General features: G+C 42.0%; 1 protein-coding gene across 2 annotated transcripts in view; it reads left to right on the plus strand.

Annotated features, from left to right (window-relative positions):
• Positions 1-18,946, plus strand: part of ppfia2 (PTPRF interacting protein alpha 2) — a gene marked incomplete at both ends in the record, with an annotated part of 104,513 nt that overhangs the window by 59,602 nt on the left and 25,965 nt on the right. For both annotated transcript variants that reach the window (XM_080492174.1, XM_080492173.1), the window contains 9 exons: positions 155-229; positions 6,121-6,231; positions 10,893-11,114; positions 12,257-12,403; positions 15,635-15,769; positions 16,379-16,462; positions 17,955-18,086; positions 18,200-18,262; positions 18,550-18,641. In XM_080492174.1, coding sequence (XP_080348300.1) covers positions 155-229; positions 6,121-6,231; positions 10,893-11,114; positions 12,257-12,403; positions 15,635-15,769; positions 16,379-16,462; positions 17,955-18,086; positions 18,200-18,262; positions 18,550-18,641 — 1,061 coding nt within the window. The remainder of the gene's footprint in view (positions 1-154; positions 230-6,120; positions 6,232-10,892; positions 11,115-12,256; positions 12,404-15,634; positions 15,770-16,378; positions 16,463-17,954; positions 18,087-18,199; positions 18,263-18,549; positions 18,642-18,946) is intronic.

An 18,946-nucleotide genomic window follows, 5' to 3' on the forward strand; every position in this document is an offset into this window, starting at 1 on the left:
GAAACGGGGCTTAAGAGAGTGATAGTGTGACGCCGTGGCGACTCCTTCCGCTTTTATCACCACATCATTCCTCCACTAGATCGTTTTCTATCAGTGCTGATCAGTGCATGTTAATTATCCACAGCGAATCATGACCTCTCTTCTTTTTCCTCAGGTGAGAGAGAGACTACGAGTGTCTCTGGAGAGGGTGTCCGCCTTGGAGGAGGAGCTCACAGCAGCCAATCAGGAGGTAACAGCTAAACGTGTTTAATTATACCCGCGCTCACTCCGTGTTAATGCATTCTCCCTGATGATCGGGGGATATACTGTGTGTATAAATGGATAATTAGTGGGTTGGGATCTCATAAATAACAAGTGATCGCTAGCAGATTGTTTCCTTCTAGTGGCAACACAATTACTGGAATAATGAATAATCACAATCAGATACTTGAGGTCTTATTTATAGTTCCTACTATGGAAGGAAATACAGAAAATGTATGAAATGGAAGCAAATGAATCAAATACAAGTACAACCTGCCAACCTTTCAGTGGTTCCAAATCAGGGGTGTCAAACATGTATCACTTCAGTGGCCACACAATTTCATCTTGATGGGGCCAGTTTGGGAAAATAGAGTCATAATAACCTTTAAATTGAAACTTTACAGTTTTTCTTTTTTGTTATGCAAAGTGTATGTAATGAAAATCTATATTTTGCCCAAAAAAACTAATAAATATTACAGAAAATTATTACAATCTCAACATAAAGCCAATTTTAATTAAACCTTGTGGTCAGTGGAGGAGTCCAGTGTAAATGCAGATATACCAAATCCCCCATGATGCACCATTCAGCAGTGTCTACAAGCCAGAATGCTTATTTTTACCCAAGCATGATGAAGCCATGACCCACCGTACTCTGCATGTGATTGGCTGGTACTCGCTGCATCGAGTGATTTGATTGGTTGATGTCTGTGTTTAACCTGCAGCATGAGAACTGTTGAGCCAATCAGAGAAAGAGTAGGGTGGGCCATGGTGAAGCAAATATTGCAAACCCATAAATGATACCAAAATTCTGTGACAAGGAGGAAATACTACGGACGGGTTTTCGCTTAATAGATTACTCAAAAGAAGACTAAATTGAAGAGTGACCTACTTCCCAAGGGAGTGATACACCTCTGATTCTGGTGCACAATACAGTGACATTTTTGTTATTTTTACAAGCCCATCCTGACAGCATGGCTTTGTGGCCAGTTTGATAGCAGCAAGGTAGAGCTTACGTTCCATATCTCAGCTTGGATCTCAGTGTTGTTGTGCTGTGCTACTCTTAAGAGATTTGTTTAAATTTGGGGACATTTTTATAATTTGTTTGGTTGTTCTCGCGGGCTAATTTTGGTCCATGGGCCTCATGTTTGACTCTCCTGATCTAAAAGTAATTTAGCTTCGAAACAAAACTTTTATTTGATTCAATAAAGGCGTTTATGGTTCAAAGCACAATAAGCTCATGTTCGCCCGTTGAAAACAGCTTCATGCTCGTCGGTAACTGAGTGAATCGATCCAAACTCACAGAGTTTGCACTCAGGGACAGACGCTGCTTGTTGATCCTGATTATGATTCAACAACCCCAAATCACCGCTGCACATCTTCTGACGTTTTCTTGTCTTAATTTAACGTGAAAAACAAAAACTGGCCTGACAGAAGAGTGTCCACTCTTCCTGAGGTGGCCCTCACTCCTCCTCCGCCTCCCAGCTCGGGCAGCCACTCGCACCGCAGATGGTCCAGTTCCAGCTGAGAAAAAAACCCTCAGGCCGCCACTTCACAGCCTGTCAGACATGCCAATCTGACACTCAGGGCCGGATTAAAAGTCAGTGAGCAGAGCGAGAGGACGTAGTGAGAGAAGAGTGAAAGGCTGGGAAGGGTGAGAGAGGGGAAGAGACGGTGGAGGAAATACAAAAATGTCACGATGAGAGGCTGAGAGATGAGAGAAACACTCACCACTCGATGTGTAATGATATGTTTGGATGAATGGAGTCGTGTGTGTGGTCACAATCCAGACGGTGAAAAAGAAATAGGCACTTTTAACGTGAGACGACGCGAGTTCCCGAAAGTGTCTCACATATTTCTTGGGTACAAAAAACTAGAAGACCAGAAAGTCTCTCTGCACGATGACCTGAAATGTCAAAGAAATAATCAAACAAATGAATAACTGATTATGCAATACAATTAACTTGGAGCCACTGAAAATACAACTTTTTGAAAACGCGCCGACTCCGTTTCCATGGAAACGGGAAATCACAGGTTTTGTCATTTTGTTTCAGAGAGGTTTTGCGTTTACACAGCAATGATTTGAAAACGATTTCCGTTTCCACGGAAAAATCTAAAATATAGAAAATTATGTAGTTAACATGCCTCTGAGACACTCATCTAAGTTTTCACTTTAAAATGTTTTGTAAACAGGATCCAAGACTAAAACTTTATCACCAACAGACAGAAGAAATCACATCGAATCACTGTCTTTTACAATCTAAGCAAAGCAAAGCCGTCTCCTTTCACACATTTAACGTCTGAACTCTTCTTTTGTAGCAGATCGAACTTTATTCAAAGGTTTTAATACGTCATCTAACTCATCCGACCCATTTGCGATCAAACCGCTCAGTATGTTCCTGCGGAGCTAAAATAAGTTTGACACCTGTGTTTTACACAAACTCTGCTTTCCAGCTGTCAGAAGAGACTGACGGGTGTATCAGTGGAGGATTTAACACTCGAAAACATTTTCTCACGTCACACAGCCAAGGTTAGAGAGACTGTACAGCACGAATGTGAGGCTGTCCCTCATAAATGCTTAACGCCACACTTCAGAGCTGCAGACAGATGAGGGATTGGACCTTGAGGCGGTGGAAAGCGTGTGTGTGTGTGTGTGTGTGTGTGTGTGTGTGTGTGTGTGTGTGTGTGTGTGTGTGTGTGTGTGTGTGTGTGTGTGTGTGTGTGTGTGTGTGTGTGTGTGTGTGTGTGTGTGTGTGTGTGTGTGTGTGTGTGTGTGCCTCCAGGGAGGCGGGCCAAGCCTCCAGCCAGCCAACTGGTAATTGATTTGGGATGGAGGTCTGGTGCGAGTCCCTGCTCCCTGCGGGGACTCAGACAGCACGGCCGTGCCTGATGAAATCAGCGACCTTTGACCCCATATAGACACAGGTGTGTGAGTGGCCGCACTCTGATTACTACTCCTGATTGCAATTTTCAGCCATATGAGCTGTGCTGGAATTTATGAACACTGATTGTATATTTGCCTGAGACAATCAACATTGATCAGCGCCGACGTATTGTGTTCAATTAAAATCATGTAGGAGAGGCAAACGTTGCTAATTTGAACGTCGCACAAACAGAAAATTCCATTTTTGAAAAAAACCCACAAAGTTATTGATGAATAATAGTGAAGCTGAACATGAATGGAGGCACTTAACCACGCCAGGAAGAAACTTTCCTCATGCGACCGTTTTGGACTACTGACACGCAGCATGGAGACCTTGTAATTTGACACCTTCCTCTCTGTCATTCTGGTTGAAACCTGAAATGTGTTGGATCTGGATAATGTGACCATATAAAGACTGTCATATGGTTGTCCATTTTCAAAACATTTCAAGTTCCAACATTTAATCCAAGATCAAAAATGAACTTGAATTGTTTCGGTGATATGTAAAACACAGATATTCCAGTCAGCGGACCACACGATCTGTTTTAAGTACCACATCCATTAGCCTGCTACTTATCTTAGCTTCAGTCTACATGAGTTTGTTGCATTTGTATAATCTGGATGTTAGGAATTTCCTCAAGTGCACTGAGAAGCATTCTGTGTTGGAGTGTAAAAACAAAGTACAATTTGTACGATTTTAACGAGTAATTAAGAAATCAAAATGGACATGTTGAAGTCCCAGCTCTAATTATTATGTAATTGGTTTTTTTATTTCTTCATATATGTGCATGTCTTTTCTCTAAAGCTTACGACTGACTGCAGTAAACTTGCAATGACCGGGCTCTCACCTTGACATAATCAATCTTTCATAGCTCCCTGCAGTCACGCCCCCCTCCCTTCACTCCTCATCATGTGTGTCCAGTTTCTCCTTCATCAAATTATCTTAGACACTCGATTCAGCACAGAAGTGCTAAAGGAAGATAAAGAAACATTGGCTGTAAAAAATCCCCCCCCCCATCTTGCATCTTGTCCTTCTACTCCTTCTCCATCAGATGCCTTGCCTTTGATGGGAGGTAGATCAACAACATCAAAAGGGAATAAATAGGCGCTGTGTTCACTCTGGATCTGGCAAAAAGTCTCCTCTCTGTAATTTCAGAGCTGGAGATGCATCTGTAGAGCTCCAGTCGATGTTTGTTGTGCCTTTTACATCCGCGGTGGCGTTGGTGTTTGATCTCTGTGCTGGAGACATTACAGACAATCTTGAAATAATGGTACAGGAACATACGGAGGCATAATTGTGCCTTCGTTAAAAATAATGAACAGAGGAGCTTCCAGGGCAGCGAGCAGCAGTGAAGGAGAAGTCGAGCAATTTGCTGTAATCGACTGTTTACCTGTGCGCGGTGTAAATTGACTTTGCTTAAAAATCACCGCTCCATCATCTTTACACGACAAAGTTTTCGAGTGCGCCAACTTTCTGAAAACGATGCCCGTCTACACGGCAACGCCAGAAACTTTGAAAATGATGTAGTTGACATGTGGGGCCACTAGTGGGTGCTGTCGTTAATTTTTGTAATGAAACCACACACATGCAGCAGAGAACAACACGATACAAACAATAACAATGAGAGTACACAGACATTATAGTAGACAGATGACCAAGTTAGATTGTTATTATGGAGACTGTCAAAATAAAACTACCAAGTCCCAGGAGAATATGGACTGGGAGTCATGACACGACGGAGGAAACATTGTTCTGGTTGTCCATCTACTGAGCATGTGCACAACTATTTACGCGATGCACCTCCGCCGTCTACAGGGAACAGGTTTTTCGAAAGTTGCGTTTTCGACCGTTTTCGTGATAACGGAGTCAAAGTGTTTTCGAAAAGTTCCACTTTGGGAGCCGTTTTCAAAAAATTGCGCCTTCAGTGGCTCCAAGCCCCGTTGTCTTGTAAACAGACCACTGAAACAACTATGAAAGTTTAGCATTTTCCATATATCGTGAAGGACATTTCATAAACCGTCCTGCCGAAAAATGATACTGCTTAAAACCGATCCGTGGTACAGAAAGGGTTGGGGATCGCTGGCTCCGGTCACTTACATTATTGCTGGACTATTTTCCTTTTTTTTCCAGTTTTCAATGCAGATTTAGGAGACTATGGGGTTCTTTATGATTTTCTCCACAAACCATCTTTCCTGTCTTCAATAAGTTCTGTAAAACCGTTTTCACAATGTGCAACACCAGAAAGCATCGGGGGGGGTTTCACAATGTTTACGAGAGACAAGTATCAGTAGCAGCACCGTTCTACCTTTCTCCTCCCTGTCGTGAGGAGAGTGGTAATCATACGGTGCAAGTTAAAGGAAGAAGCTAATTATTGTTGTTGTCGGTCACCCGTCACAGGATTATGACTTCGGGACTCGTTGCTGAAGGTGGTGAAATGAGCGCCGAGTCCGGAGAACATAATTACAGTGATCGTATCGGTGTTCACGAGCCTTTCAGCTTCACGCCGCGGGAAAGCCACGTTCCAGAAATTCCTGCACACTGGGACATCCTATAATTTACTGTTGTGTAACAAGGAAAAATGACTAGTCGAGTGATGCATTATGGTAGTGTAGACTGAACGTCACGTCTGTTTGGTTTGTCCAAACATTAGTTGTACTCATTAGTTGTGCTGAACTCGTCAAAAACACATCAATCAATTTTCACTTGGAATCACAATTCTAAAAAACCCTTTTACACGGCAACGTTGAAGCTTCTGGACATCGATTGAACTTATTCACAGCAACGGAAGGGTTTGAAAGATCCACAACTTTTAGACCCTTCAGTCTAATTCATTCAGCGAGAGAGGGCTTTCAGAACAATCTAAATGCATCTAAAGTACTATCCCTGCATGTGTATTGCAGTACTTTAATCCCACTGTTTCACTTCTGGCTTTCTTTTCTTTTCTTTTTTTTTCCTGCAGATTGTGGCCTTACGGGAGCAGAATGCTCACATCCAGAGGAAAGTGGCATCTGGAGACGGAGGAGAGGATATTCTGGAGGGCAGCGAAGCACAACAGAAGCTCCATGGCAAAGTAAGCCTCCTCGATGACGTGAATGTGGGGGGAAAAAATGGCTGTTTTAAAGGACAAGTTCAAGTACTAACCTTTAGCTACTTCCTGATATGTGTACTTTTTAAATGCCAACATTACATTACTTAAACTGGTGAAGTCGGGGGATTAGACTAGGTCTGTAACTAAAGATTTTATATATATATATATATATTTTGTTTTTTTATAACATTTTTGTTTATCCTTAATTAACCCAGTGAAGTTATTATTATTTTATCGTTCCATGAAGACAAATATAGACACAAGAGAATTGTGCATATTACAGCATTTTATCTAAATAATGTACAAGGCCAACCATTGGCTGTTGGCTTCTTCTCCTGCTGTGCTGGAAGATTACAGCCACAGGAGACTCATTACTGCCACGCTGTGGTCGCTGCTGGAACACATTGGTTTACAGTAAAAACTAAAATATTGACCAACTAATTGATGACTAATGTTTAGCATGTGGTGTCGCTATTGTGTCAGTCTCGACACTCCAGAATGTAGCATGACTAAGCTTGTAACTTTGAGTCTTGCTGCTGAAGTTGCTGATGGATGACGTCATGTGTAATACTCGCTGGGTTGTACCGGGGATCAAGTACTTCTTGCCGATACTGGTATCTCTATCGGTGCATTAAAGTGTTAACTTTAACTGTGTTGATTTAAATGATTCTAAAACATGAACAAATAGATAGAATCAGGTCTGGAAACTCATTAGAGATTCTCTCTATTTTTGATTATTATTATTAATATTGTTATTGTTGTGGGTACAGCTGCTTATTCTTTTTCTTGTTAATTTATTTGGCATTATTGGAAAGCAGTATTATTTATGATTAGATATAAGCCAGCAAAAAGAAAACAAATAACATGACAGAGCAAGACTGAACATATCGACATTAAAATGTGTCTGCATCAAGCAATAATATATGATTAAATAGAAGGTGTAAACAAATATTGAAATACAGCAGCAAGAATTAAAGTATAAATTTACTTTTCTCGTAGTATCTTTAGTAACATTTTGTTGTTTCATTATGAGATTGAAAAAAACTGATATGAGATATTGGGCGGTGCGTTCGGGGTGAAGCTCTCGCTCTGATCTCATATTCTGCAGGAGACACACAGGGACGACCTGAATACAGATCTCCCTCCTGGTCATCAGTAATTTAAAGCCAGCGGTGTAGCTGCGTCCACGTTTACCTGATTACGCTGATCTTGTTTAATGTCGGGAGTCGAAAGCAGACGCTGGAGCAGATTCACATGCAGACGGCAGCGGAGGATACCTGGGTGGATCAATGGAGATGCTATTACGTGTCTGGTTGGGGGGGGGGGGGGGGGACTAAAGAGATGAAGAGCGGCAAGCTGAGGGGCGGGCTAATGAGCAGACAGCTATCATCTGCTCTGTGCTGTGAAGATAAAAGAAGGGGACTTGGGAGGTGGAATATAAATGCGTGTTTTGCACGTGTTTGTGCTTCTAAAAGCTTTTTTTTTTTTTTTTTTTTCCTTTCGGTGATACAATGAAGGAAAAGCTTTCAATCACAGTTCAGCATCACTGCAGCTCTTATATAGGATCTCGTCCAGCTGACTGAGGAAATCCATGCACACGTTCACTGCTCGTCGTGTATGTGACAGGTGGCGAGAGGTTCACCGAGAGGGCAGGAAGTCAGACTGACAACAAGACAGGTGGAGGGAATATTAACCCTTTAACATACGACACAGATCTGCTCGGTGAGCAGATAATACCATCTGACGGGTATAAACCGCCACTTTTTAATTTTTCATCTCGCAGTCATCCGACTGCACTTACAGGGGTCACAACAAGAATTCAACTGAACACATTGAATATTGAACATGAAATATTTTATTAAATATTGCAAATATACAAAATTATCCAAAGATTTTAAATGTAATAATCGATTTTTGCATTATTTTTGTTATTATTAATACATTTTATTTTTCAAAATAATTCTAAAACATTCTAATAATCTTAATATGATTAATTTATTATTATTATTATTATTATTATTATTATTATTATTATTATTATTATTATTATTATTATTATTATTATTATCATTATTGTTGTTGTTGTTGTTGTTATTACTACTACCACTATTATTATTACTATACATTTTTTCTTATTTTTTTAAGATTACTCTTGATGATATGATCATAATAATAATAATGATAATAATACGATTATATTATATAAATAATATTTGCCAGTGAAATAAAAAAATCCTTAAAGTCTCTCCTTGCAAAAGCAGCCAAAACTTGAAACCATTGATCATCAGGCACCAAAGCAGATTTGAGTTTCTCCTCATAAATCGATGACCAAGAATGAGATGGAAAGCAACAAGATCACCTCCAACCTAAAGTAACTCCACGTGTTTATACAGTAAAAGAAAGACTCCTATTCATTCTGCATTCATGGTGTGTGTGTGTGTGTGTGTGTGTGTGTGTGTGTGTGTGTGTGTGTGTGTGTGTGTGTGTGTGTGTGTGTGTGTGTGTGTGTGTGTGTGTGTGTGTGTGTGTGTGTGTGTGTGTGTGTGTGTGTGTGTGTGTGTGTGCATCATTCAGTAGCGATAACAAAGTTCTCTGATGTCTTCTCTTGGCTCTAAAACTGTGTGTAATCTGTCTTGTATCCCCCCTCATTAATCTACCTCATGCAGAGAGCAGGGAACCATACAGAGTGAAAAACCCTCGTGAAACCCAATCAGATTACTAATGCAAGTGTCAAAGCAATTTCTCCACTGGAGTCTGGAGTGATTCTCCATCTCCCAGTCTTTGTCGCCATTCGGAGAAACCAAAGCAGGGAACCGAGCCAAAGCCTGGAGTTCCTGAACCTGAATTTAAAATGTGTGCTAATGTGTGTAATTCTCAGAAGGAGTCACAGTATCTCAAGTGGAAGCGGAGCGGATTGTTCTCCAGGCACTCTTTAATGTGCGGCAGAAAGCTAAGGACATGACGGGAATCCAGGACATTTATCTTCAGTTTAACGTATCTATTGTCCTCGTGTTGAAACCACAAACTCGTATTTTCATTTGATTCTTAATTCTCTTTCTTTTCTAGTTTGACGTTGAAAACCTAATCATATCTCTGGAAGTGCTGAGGCAGATTTCTATATGATACTGTAACTGTCAAATTTATATCGTTTCATTATAAATAGAAGATCATGGGAAACTATAGAGTTACTACAGAAATATCAGTCATTGCAAATTAAATTGTAGACTTGACTCAAAGCCACACACTCATTCATTCAGTAATAATAATTATAACTCTATTTACTGGTAACCTAATTAGTTTCATTATGAGGTACCGAGATTACAGTGTGATGTTCAATCAAATAAAACCATTTACAGTATAAAATCTAAATATACGCAAAAGGATAGAATATGTGAAACGATCCTGTAAGAAAAAGCTCAAATATGATAGTTTATGTATATATTAAGTTGTGCTGTGTTGTGTACATGGCTGTGAGGGACTGAATGGTCACTCTGACTCTGGATGTAGTGTGAAGGATTGGATAGAACGAGGTGGCAGTCTTTCCGTTGATCCAAAAAACATGATATATTGGTAACATACCATTTTTTTCCAGACATGTCAAAATATATACAAACTACGGATACACACACAAACACACACACACATTGCTTGTAAATCCTCTATAGAAATAAATATGTCTATATTTGGTGAAAATACATATATTCAAGTATACACACCTATCTAGACATTCATGCTTGTATACATACACACAGTCTAGCGCCGGGGTATTCAATTCAATCCAGGTTGAGTTCACATGGTGCATGCATGTAAAAAATGTATTGTGTACTGTATATATCAGAGGATTATAGGAATCTTACTGTAAGGCATGGGAAACGTATTTCTGTAGCACCATCACAAGGCAATTCACAGTGCTTTAAAAATAGAATAAAGGAAATACATTAAAGCATGGCAATTAATAATCCTAATCTTAAGCAATCAATGTGAAAAATTAAACAAAGCGTAAAAAGGAGAATAAATACAGTAAAAGCTTTAGTAAGATAGAGGTAATAAAATAAGTATAATCTATTCTTTAATTAAAAGCGTGTGCAAATAATAGTGTTTTAAGTTCTGATTTCAAAGAAGTGAGTGTTTCAGCAGGAACTTTGTTCCACAGGTGAGACGTGTAGGAACTGAAAGCTGCTTCGCCTCGTTTCTTCTGACTCTGGGAACACTTAGTGAACCTCCTCCCGAGGACCTGGAGGCTCTGATTGTTTCATATTCTACAAGTAAATCTGAGATTAATCTTGTTCCGTCAGAAAACCTTTAATTCTTGCAATATTTTTCAGATGGTGGTGAACTGATTTTGTTTCGGTGTTTTGATTCAGTGTGAGAGTCCAGATGAGCGCTGACCTTTGACATTTACAAAGTCAGCTCCATTTTTTCAAAGACTTCTGACGCATCTACTCATTAATGTCATTTCGAAATGTATTTTAAAATCGAATCTGCACATTTTACACAGGTCAAAATCGTATTATCTAACTTTTCACAAGACAAAAAGCTGATTCCCATGAATGTGGACCGTTTTTGTTCATGCTAATTGTATATTTCATGCTTGCAATGCAACGTTCTGCCGGTTCTCACCACCTTTTTTGGTTCCCCCTCAGCGTTTGTCCAACGGCTCTCTGGAGTCGGCCCATGAGGCGAGTCAGGTGGTGGAGCTGCAGGACCTGCTGGAGAAGCAGAACTACGAGCTGGCCCAGATGAAGGAGCGCATGTCCTCCCTCTCCTCCCGGGTGTCCGAGGTGGAGCAGGAGCTGGAGACCGCCCGCAAGGACCTCATCAAGTCGGAGGAGATGAACAACAAGTACCAGAGGGACATCAAAGAGGTGACGGCGCCCAGACGCGCACACACACAATTTAACAGAATAACAGACATCAAAGAAGGCAAGCGGCGGCCTGAAAATTAGCATACGCGCTCCAACTCACTCCCACTTTATGATTGTATAAATACATGCAAAAACATGGAAGATACAATTCAAAATGCAGGGGGGGAAAAAAAAAGCACTATTTATTTAGGCCTTGTTTACAACAACAACATTTCAAGTGAAAATTTATAGTTTTTGTGTTTTCTTCCTGACAAGTTTTGCGTTTACACGGCGGAGTCAGAACGTTCTCAAAAAGTGCCTCCGAGCGCCGTGGGCATGTAAACCGACGCCCACAAACGCAACGAAAGTTAAGCGTGTAAACGTTGTCGTGTAAACGGGGCCTCAGTCGTCGTCGGGGTCGAACAGTCGCACCCTCGTAAGTCAATCCAAGGACTTTACTGCCTGACGCCACATGCAAATTAAGTGGCGTTTGTCGGGTCGAAGCACATCTCAAGGACGCGAAACACTCACCGGGAAAATAACAAATCCTGGCAAAACAAGCAGCTGTTCCTTCTTCTGGAGACGAGTGAAGCGCAAAACCAGCCTGTTAAACTCGCTTCTCCAACAGCATCGGGAGTGTTGTCATAAACCGGCGGTTAAGAGCCTCAATCATAGACCCATTGTCTGTGTGAGGTGAATACCAGTGAAGTGGAGGGGTTATGAATATAAGCTCATGCCCCTATGGCCCCTTGGCTGAAATTACTATTGATTGGTAACAATGTAGGTAGAGGCAATTATTGCGGCCTGGCAAACACGGCCTTATCATGCCGACCCTATGTTATTACCCTACACCGCCTCCCTGGAGAGCCGCAGTTAATTCATCCTTTGCAGAAATAACAGGGCTTTTTTTTCTTTAACAGTCAATACTCACTTGGGTTTTTCTGCAGAAACTTATAAAGTGTCTGATGATGTTGCCATCCTGGGCGGGGCATCATATTATCATGAAGGATGTGATCCTATGTGAAGTTATTTATGATGGCATCAATAGTTGACATGGATGTCTTTTATATATCCAGAATTCAACTTTAGTCCTTGAAGAAGCGGAGCAGGAGAAGAGAGGGTTGTTGTGTCCAGCCAGCCTGACTCTGTCCGTCTGTTTGCAGGCCATGTGCCAGAAGGAGGACATGGAGGAGCGGATCGTCACGCTGGAGAAACGCTACCTGAGCGCGCAGCGGGAGTCCACCTCCGTGCACGACATCAACGACAAGCTGGAGAACGAGTTGGCCAATAAAGAGGCGTTCCTCCGACAGGTCAGTGGCGTCCGACGAGAAGGAAAGATCCACGTGATTGCAAGGTTTTCTGGAGGTCAACTGGACTCGGTCTTATAAGACGTTTCGCCTCTTGTTCACTCGGCTTCTAACTAAAGGTGGAGAGCTCGGGTATTTAAACTTTTTGGGTATGTAATCCCATCCTTGGTTTCAGATGTTGGTGACCCTGGGTAGCTGAGCTTCTATGGGCCTGTTGACACCTGGAGTTAACATGTGTTTCACGTGAGCCGATCACATGTGGCGAGCCCTGAAGACAATGTGTGAACAAACGCCAAAGCGTTTTCAGTCCAACCACTTCCCGAGGTGCTCAGGTAGCATCTGACCACACAGGCTCTGTAGTGTGAACAGCATGTCTCCCGGGACGGTGGGATCGCAGGAAAATACGTCATATGTAAACGTCATCAGCGTGCGCCGGTCTGAGTTATACAGTCTTTGTAACTTTTCAAAGAAACTACGGAAAAGAACATGGACGTCCATGCCTGGAGGCCTGCAGAAACACGATGCCTCATAGGGTAGAGGATCCGTCCAGTGCGATCTGGATGATCAATATCACAATCGGGCCATTTAGCGGAAGTGACGTTGAGGTAACAGTACAGTCGGAACTCAAGTTGTTAGACCGAGACGCATGATACAGTAAGCAGTCTGCGTCAGGGCTCGTCATGTGATCTGACCACCTGAAACACATGTTAACTCCAGGTCTGAACGGGATATTAAGAACTGAGGAAGCCACTGGGATAAGGAACAAGACAAGTCCAGCTGACCGGATTCATTTTGCATTGAGATACCTGGACTAATGAAAAGATGCATAGATTTATTTCTGGATCTGCCGGCACCCAGTTAGGCTCATGTTACTCGTCCATCACAGGACTAATACAGAGTTACTATTTGACCTGGCATGCATGGAGGCCAGAGAATTCTGAGAACTCTGAGAACATGCAGACTCCACCCAGGATGGGCCTAGCCAGGATGTACCTGCCTTCTTAGTCTGTTGTCATGGACTCCAGCACTTTGTGTCTCCCTAACTTGGGTAAAACCGTGCAGAAGCTTGATGGATGAATCCAGACGGCAGTGGAAACGGACCGTTGCTGCGTCAGCTGTTCAAAACTCCTCCCGGGGTCTGAAATGATTGAGCCACAACTGTAGCTGGTTCCTGTCAGTTCCTACTGTCTTTTGAGCTGATCCACAGAGGATCTGCCTCTTGACATCGAGTCTAATCATGTCGAAGGAAATTGCCACTAAAGAAGGGAATTTCAATGATTCTTCTTAAGTGTTTACTTTGAGCTGATGCACGTGGCTCAAAGTCATCGTAATAATTGACATAATGCTGCACAGTTGGATCAAACGATGCTGCAGTTTCAGTCTCCTTTTGATGAGTCTGATCAGCCAATTAGATGAATTGTCTGGGCAAGGGTGATTGATTGACACTTTCATGAGCAGAAGCTTGAGCTGCAGCTGAGCCCCGAGAGGAAAACACACTAGCACAAGTTAAATTGGCCGTGTTGCAACGTGAAGAAATCTGACAGTAAAGCATTAATAAGCAGGTGAGCTGCATCTCCTGATTGGAATCTAGGATCATTCCTTTCTGTGTTTGAGTCTGCATGTTTCCCCCGTGAATCCAAGGGTTCTCTCTGAGTACTTTGATTTATTTTCCTCCTCCAGTTAAAAGCAGTTGGAGCAGGTTGTTTTCCCCCGACACACACAGCATGAAGACACAGCAGCCCCGGTCCACTTCGGGATAATGACTGAGCTGCCAGGTTCGCTGCTCTGGGGAAAAGGAGCATCTGTGGCTAATGGCAAAGGCTGCCAAGCCAGCATTGATAAAAAAACTAAAGTAATCAGAGCCCTGAGCAGTGCAGGAATACATACACACAGGAAATGACTTAATTCACTGCTCATACAATCTAAAATACTTTGATTTTAAATCATTAAACTTCCATTTCCGATCTCATCATTACAGTTTGTACTTGATGTTCTTTCACAAAGCAATATTCTTTATCAGTCCAACTTATAAAAATTCAAACGTTTTACTTTTTTCTTGATATTCTTACTGTCAAGCTTTCTGCATATATTTTACTTTTTTTTTTTTTTTTCTCTGATTGACATCTGTAATACAAATAACTGTCATTTAAAAAACTAATACTATGAATTAAAGTGTATCATCAAATGCATCCTCAGTCCAGTTTGACTAGTAACGGACAGTAATACTCATTTCGATGTGCGGCAATTACAAATCTTAAATTTCTTTGAATAGGATCTCAATTTTATTTCATTATACCTGCACTTTTGCAGCCAATATATTTGTACTTTACAGAGAAAGTTCCCACTTTATATTTGAATATTATTCAATATTTTGCATGAGAAATGTGTTTCCATCGCAGATGTTTAATTCAGGTAAAAGTAATGAAATCGTTATGGAGTATTTTTCAACAGCAGTATTATTAACTGTTATTGAATTGCATTTCAAACATTGTCGTGATATTTAAATACACACTTCTAGTCTTTCCACTGGTGCAGTTTGTTCTGAGTAGTTTTGGATAGTTTTTTTGCTATTATTTAAAATTCATTCAAAAAGTCCCACAACAGCTGATTTGAACAAGAAATGTTTTTCTCATTGCTAATTTAAAGCCTCAGTAAAGTTAATGAAATTGCGTCACATATTATAGAAGACTTGTTTACTGAAATTTCTCTGTGTGAAACTTTTCTAAATTAATTTAATAGACTAAACGACAATTTTAAATGGTTTTTGGCCAAATATTAAGTTTTAAATGAGAAGTTTGTTGTTTGAAAGTTTAATCTAATAACTAACATTAAATGTGAAACCGACAAAAAATTGTCAAAAAAATATTAAAGTTTTGATTCTCAGCGGGTTGCCAACAGGTCAAGTACTTCTATTTATATATTTTTACTAGAATCTATTAACTATTGCCATGGATCTTACAAAATTTGTTGATTTTTGTTTTCGCACATCTGTGTCCATCGGGCTAAAAGTCCGACTCCATCCAGCCCAGGGCAAACCCTCAGACGTGCAATTTAATAACATTAATCTGCATTAAACATATGATTTTATACTGTGTGAGAGAAAACCCAAATCATTTAAACCCGGACTTGAACCAGAGACATTGTCGGTATGAGGGGAGAGTGCTCACCACTACACCACTGCACAAGCAAGCAAACTAGTGTGTCTTACTTCCTGCCTGATGGTGTCGTGTGCAGATGGAGGAGAAGAACAGGCAGCTGCAGGAGCGGTTGGAGCTGGCGGAGCAGAAGCTGCAGCAGACCATGAGGAAGGCCGAGACGCTGCCGGAGGTGGAGGCCGAGCTGGCCCAGAGGATAGCGGCGCTCACCAAGGTAACCACACACACACTCACACACACACACACACACACACACACACACACACACACACACACACACACACACACACACACACACACACACACACACACACACACACACACACACACACACGGCTGTGCACGTGGTTCCATGTCATGACCTGTCCACGTTGTCCCTCTCCTCTTCCTCGGCCATGTAGTCCGACTCCAGCTCCTCTTCCTCCCCTGATGATTATCACTTTGTAATGGAAGCTAAACTCCAAGACATGAACTCCATTCTTAGGAAGGTAGCCTCACAGCTATCGCCACCTCCTGTAGAGAGAGAGCATTTCATTCCTTTATCTTAGTAGTGGGTTGTTGTTTTCTTTATGGCGAGTGTTTACACTGGGATTCTGCTCTGGCTGCAGGCTCTCCTCTTCTTTCATTCTGTCCTTCGCTGGCCTTCATCTTCCCTTCCGCTTTTTTTCAACTTCCTGCTTCCGAACAATAGATCTCCATCGTTGGGGTAGAGACTTCGGCTCGTGTTGTTGCTTCTCTCCGTCGCCCCTCGAGGCCACCGAACACACAAGTCACCCTTCCTTTGTTTTGTCTTTGTCCCGTGTGTGTCGCCATGCGTCCGTAGGCGGAGGAGCGTCACGGGAGCATCGAGGAGCGAATGAGGCACTTGGAGTGCCAGCTGGAGGAGAAGAACCAGGAGCTGCTCAGGGTGAGTCAGTGTGGAGGCGCGGTGCCAGGCGCCATTCACCATCCAGCCACTTCGGCAGGAGCGTGACGACTCGAGGCGACCGCCGCCGCCGCCGGCACCGCACGCAGCTCGTTTATCAGCGGCAAAGCCTGACCGAGCGAGTGCTTCACACACCCCACCAATCGAAGGGATTTGTGATGCCGTGTCGTACACACTTTGTGGTTGTTCACGCACACTCACACATCACATTTGACCTGATGCGGTCCTGTTTAGGGAGCCGCGAGCAAACGGTCTCGTCACCCAGCGTGAGCTTCATCGGGATTAAAGGAATAACATCAGACATATGTAGTAGTTTAAGGCCTTGTTTACACAACAATGTTTCTAATGAAAACTCAAAATTCAGAAAAGCTTCACGTTTACACAGCAACATTCTGAAAACGACGTCAGCGGCAGAATCGCTGAAAACGATGTAGTTAGCACGCTCCGAGAGCAGCCTGAACTTAAAGGCCAAGTTCAGAGCGCATGCCACAAGTTTGAGCCGAGAAAACACACAGGAATAGTGATATAAATGCTGTCTTTACATGGAGAGTGACTGTAATTGCTCCGTATAATTCCACTCGCTTATGTACAAATTGGTCATTTCTAAATTCACACTCAGGTTCCCACTAAGCAGTGTGAGAGTATTGGAAGCAGGCCTTCCCCGAGGCGCTGCCTAATACCTTCTGAAGACGCGCCGCAAGAAAAGTCAGTCTGTATTAAAAAGAAGTCGTGATGCTGAAAAATAAGCGGAGGGTAAAACTATTCTTTGGTTATTAAAATTCAAATTTCTATTAATTAAGACAAAAAATTAAGGAATCTGACAAATAACCACGAATAAGTACTTACAGTGAAATATTTTTTTTACATATTACATATTTTAAACATTTATTCTGATCTTACATCAGTACATACATTTTTACTTAAATGTTAAGTTTAACGCTTTCTATTTTATGTTAATATTGTTATTTTTTTAACCCTCTAGTTAATGCTTATCATTAGGTATGTGTGTGTGTTTATGCATGAATGCATATGTAATTGTGTATATATCTACACGCATGTAAAGACAGTCTTATGATCTACATGTCTGAAATAAATTACCATCATATCATCACATAGCAATCAAAATAATAGTTATTTAACTAATAGCTGAGGAATTGTTTTCCTGCCCATGACCTTTTGTGACCTTTTTACCTGCAGGTTAATTTCCATAATAATGTGATTACAAACACATTGATTGGCAGGAAGCGTCGCTGCTGTATGCACATCTAGCAAGGCTGCAAATCTGATGTGAGCACAGAATTAGAGGCGCTATGTAGGGCACGACATTATTTATTCTTCTTCATGCTGAGACGTACTTAAGAGCAGCTCCGGTGAATTATCACATCAAAGATAAAAACACGTGAGATTACGGCGAGCAGCTCCGTGAAGCACCCAAACGTTTACAGGTGGATCAATATTGTTTTCTTCCCCGCAGGCTCGGCAGAGAGAAAAGATGAACGAAGAGCACAATAAGCGCCTCTCGGACACGGTGGACAGACTCCTCACCGAGTCCAACGAGCGTCTTCAGCTGCACCTCAAGGAGAGAATGGCAGCTCTGGAGGAGAAGGTTAAAGATGGCGGCGGCCGACAATGAAAGCACATCAATATCAGTTGAGTTCGACTGAAGGTCAAGGGGAGACGGACTCCTCTCACCGTTTCCTCTTCTCCATCTGTCCACAGAACTTGCTGATTCAAGACTCGGAAGGTTACAGAAAACAGTACGAAGAGTCCATCCATGAAAAAGTAGGTTGCGGATTGAGAAACGATTGTAAATCCTCCTACGATTTACATAAAGTTGCCTCAATAATGAGCTTTTAAAAGGAGAAATAATGAGGTTGGTTGTTGGGGAATATTCATGAGATCTCCCCATGGGAAAGGTCAATGAGATGAAATTCCAGAACAGTTTTAAACCCTCGGTTGGTATTCACCATGTGAAGTCGGTGTGAAGTGGTGGGGTGGCGGTCCTCAGGGCCTTCGGGGGTTAACGGGTCAGCAGCCCCGTAATGACGCCGTCAAATTGTCTCGTTCAGTCGCAGCTGGCGGAGGAGATTGAGAAGCTGAGATCGGAGCTGGACCAGTTCAGATTGAGGGCGGGATCCCTCACCGAGCCCTCCCTGTCACGGTAGGCTGGCTGTGTGTGTGTGTGTGTGTGTTGCGTGCGCAGTTTCATGCAGGTCAATATGCCAACTAAAGGTAGACTAAAGCTTGAAAATACAGGCAATTTTAGCAATTCTATAAGTTCCAAACATGCAGTTTGGTGACTGTCAACTATAAAACTCCCAAAAATTGTCATGCCGTAGCTCTCAAATGTATGTTTTTAAGACTGGGGTTGAACTGCAGCATCTATAGAACGCCCAAACACACACAGGGAGAACATGCAAGCAGGCTTTATTCGAGGACTAAAGAGGGAATCTGCGATGAAACTTG

Source organism: Lipophrys pholis (assembly GCF_963383615.2).
Source record: "Lipophrys pholis genome assembly, chromosome: 22".
Classification (NCBI taxonomy): domain Eukaryota; kingdom Metazoa; phylum Chordata; class Actinopteri; order Blenniiformes; family Blenniidae; genus Lipophrys; species Lipophrys pholis.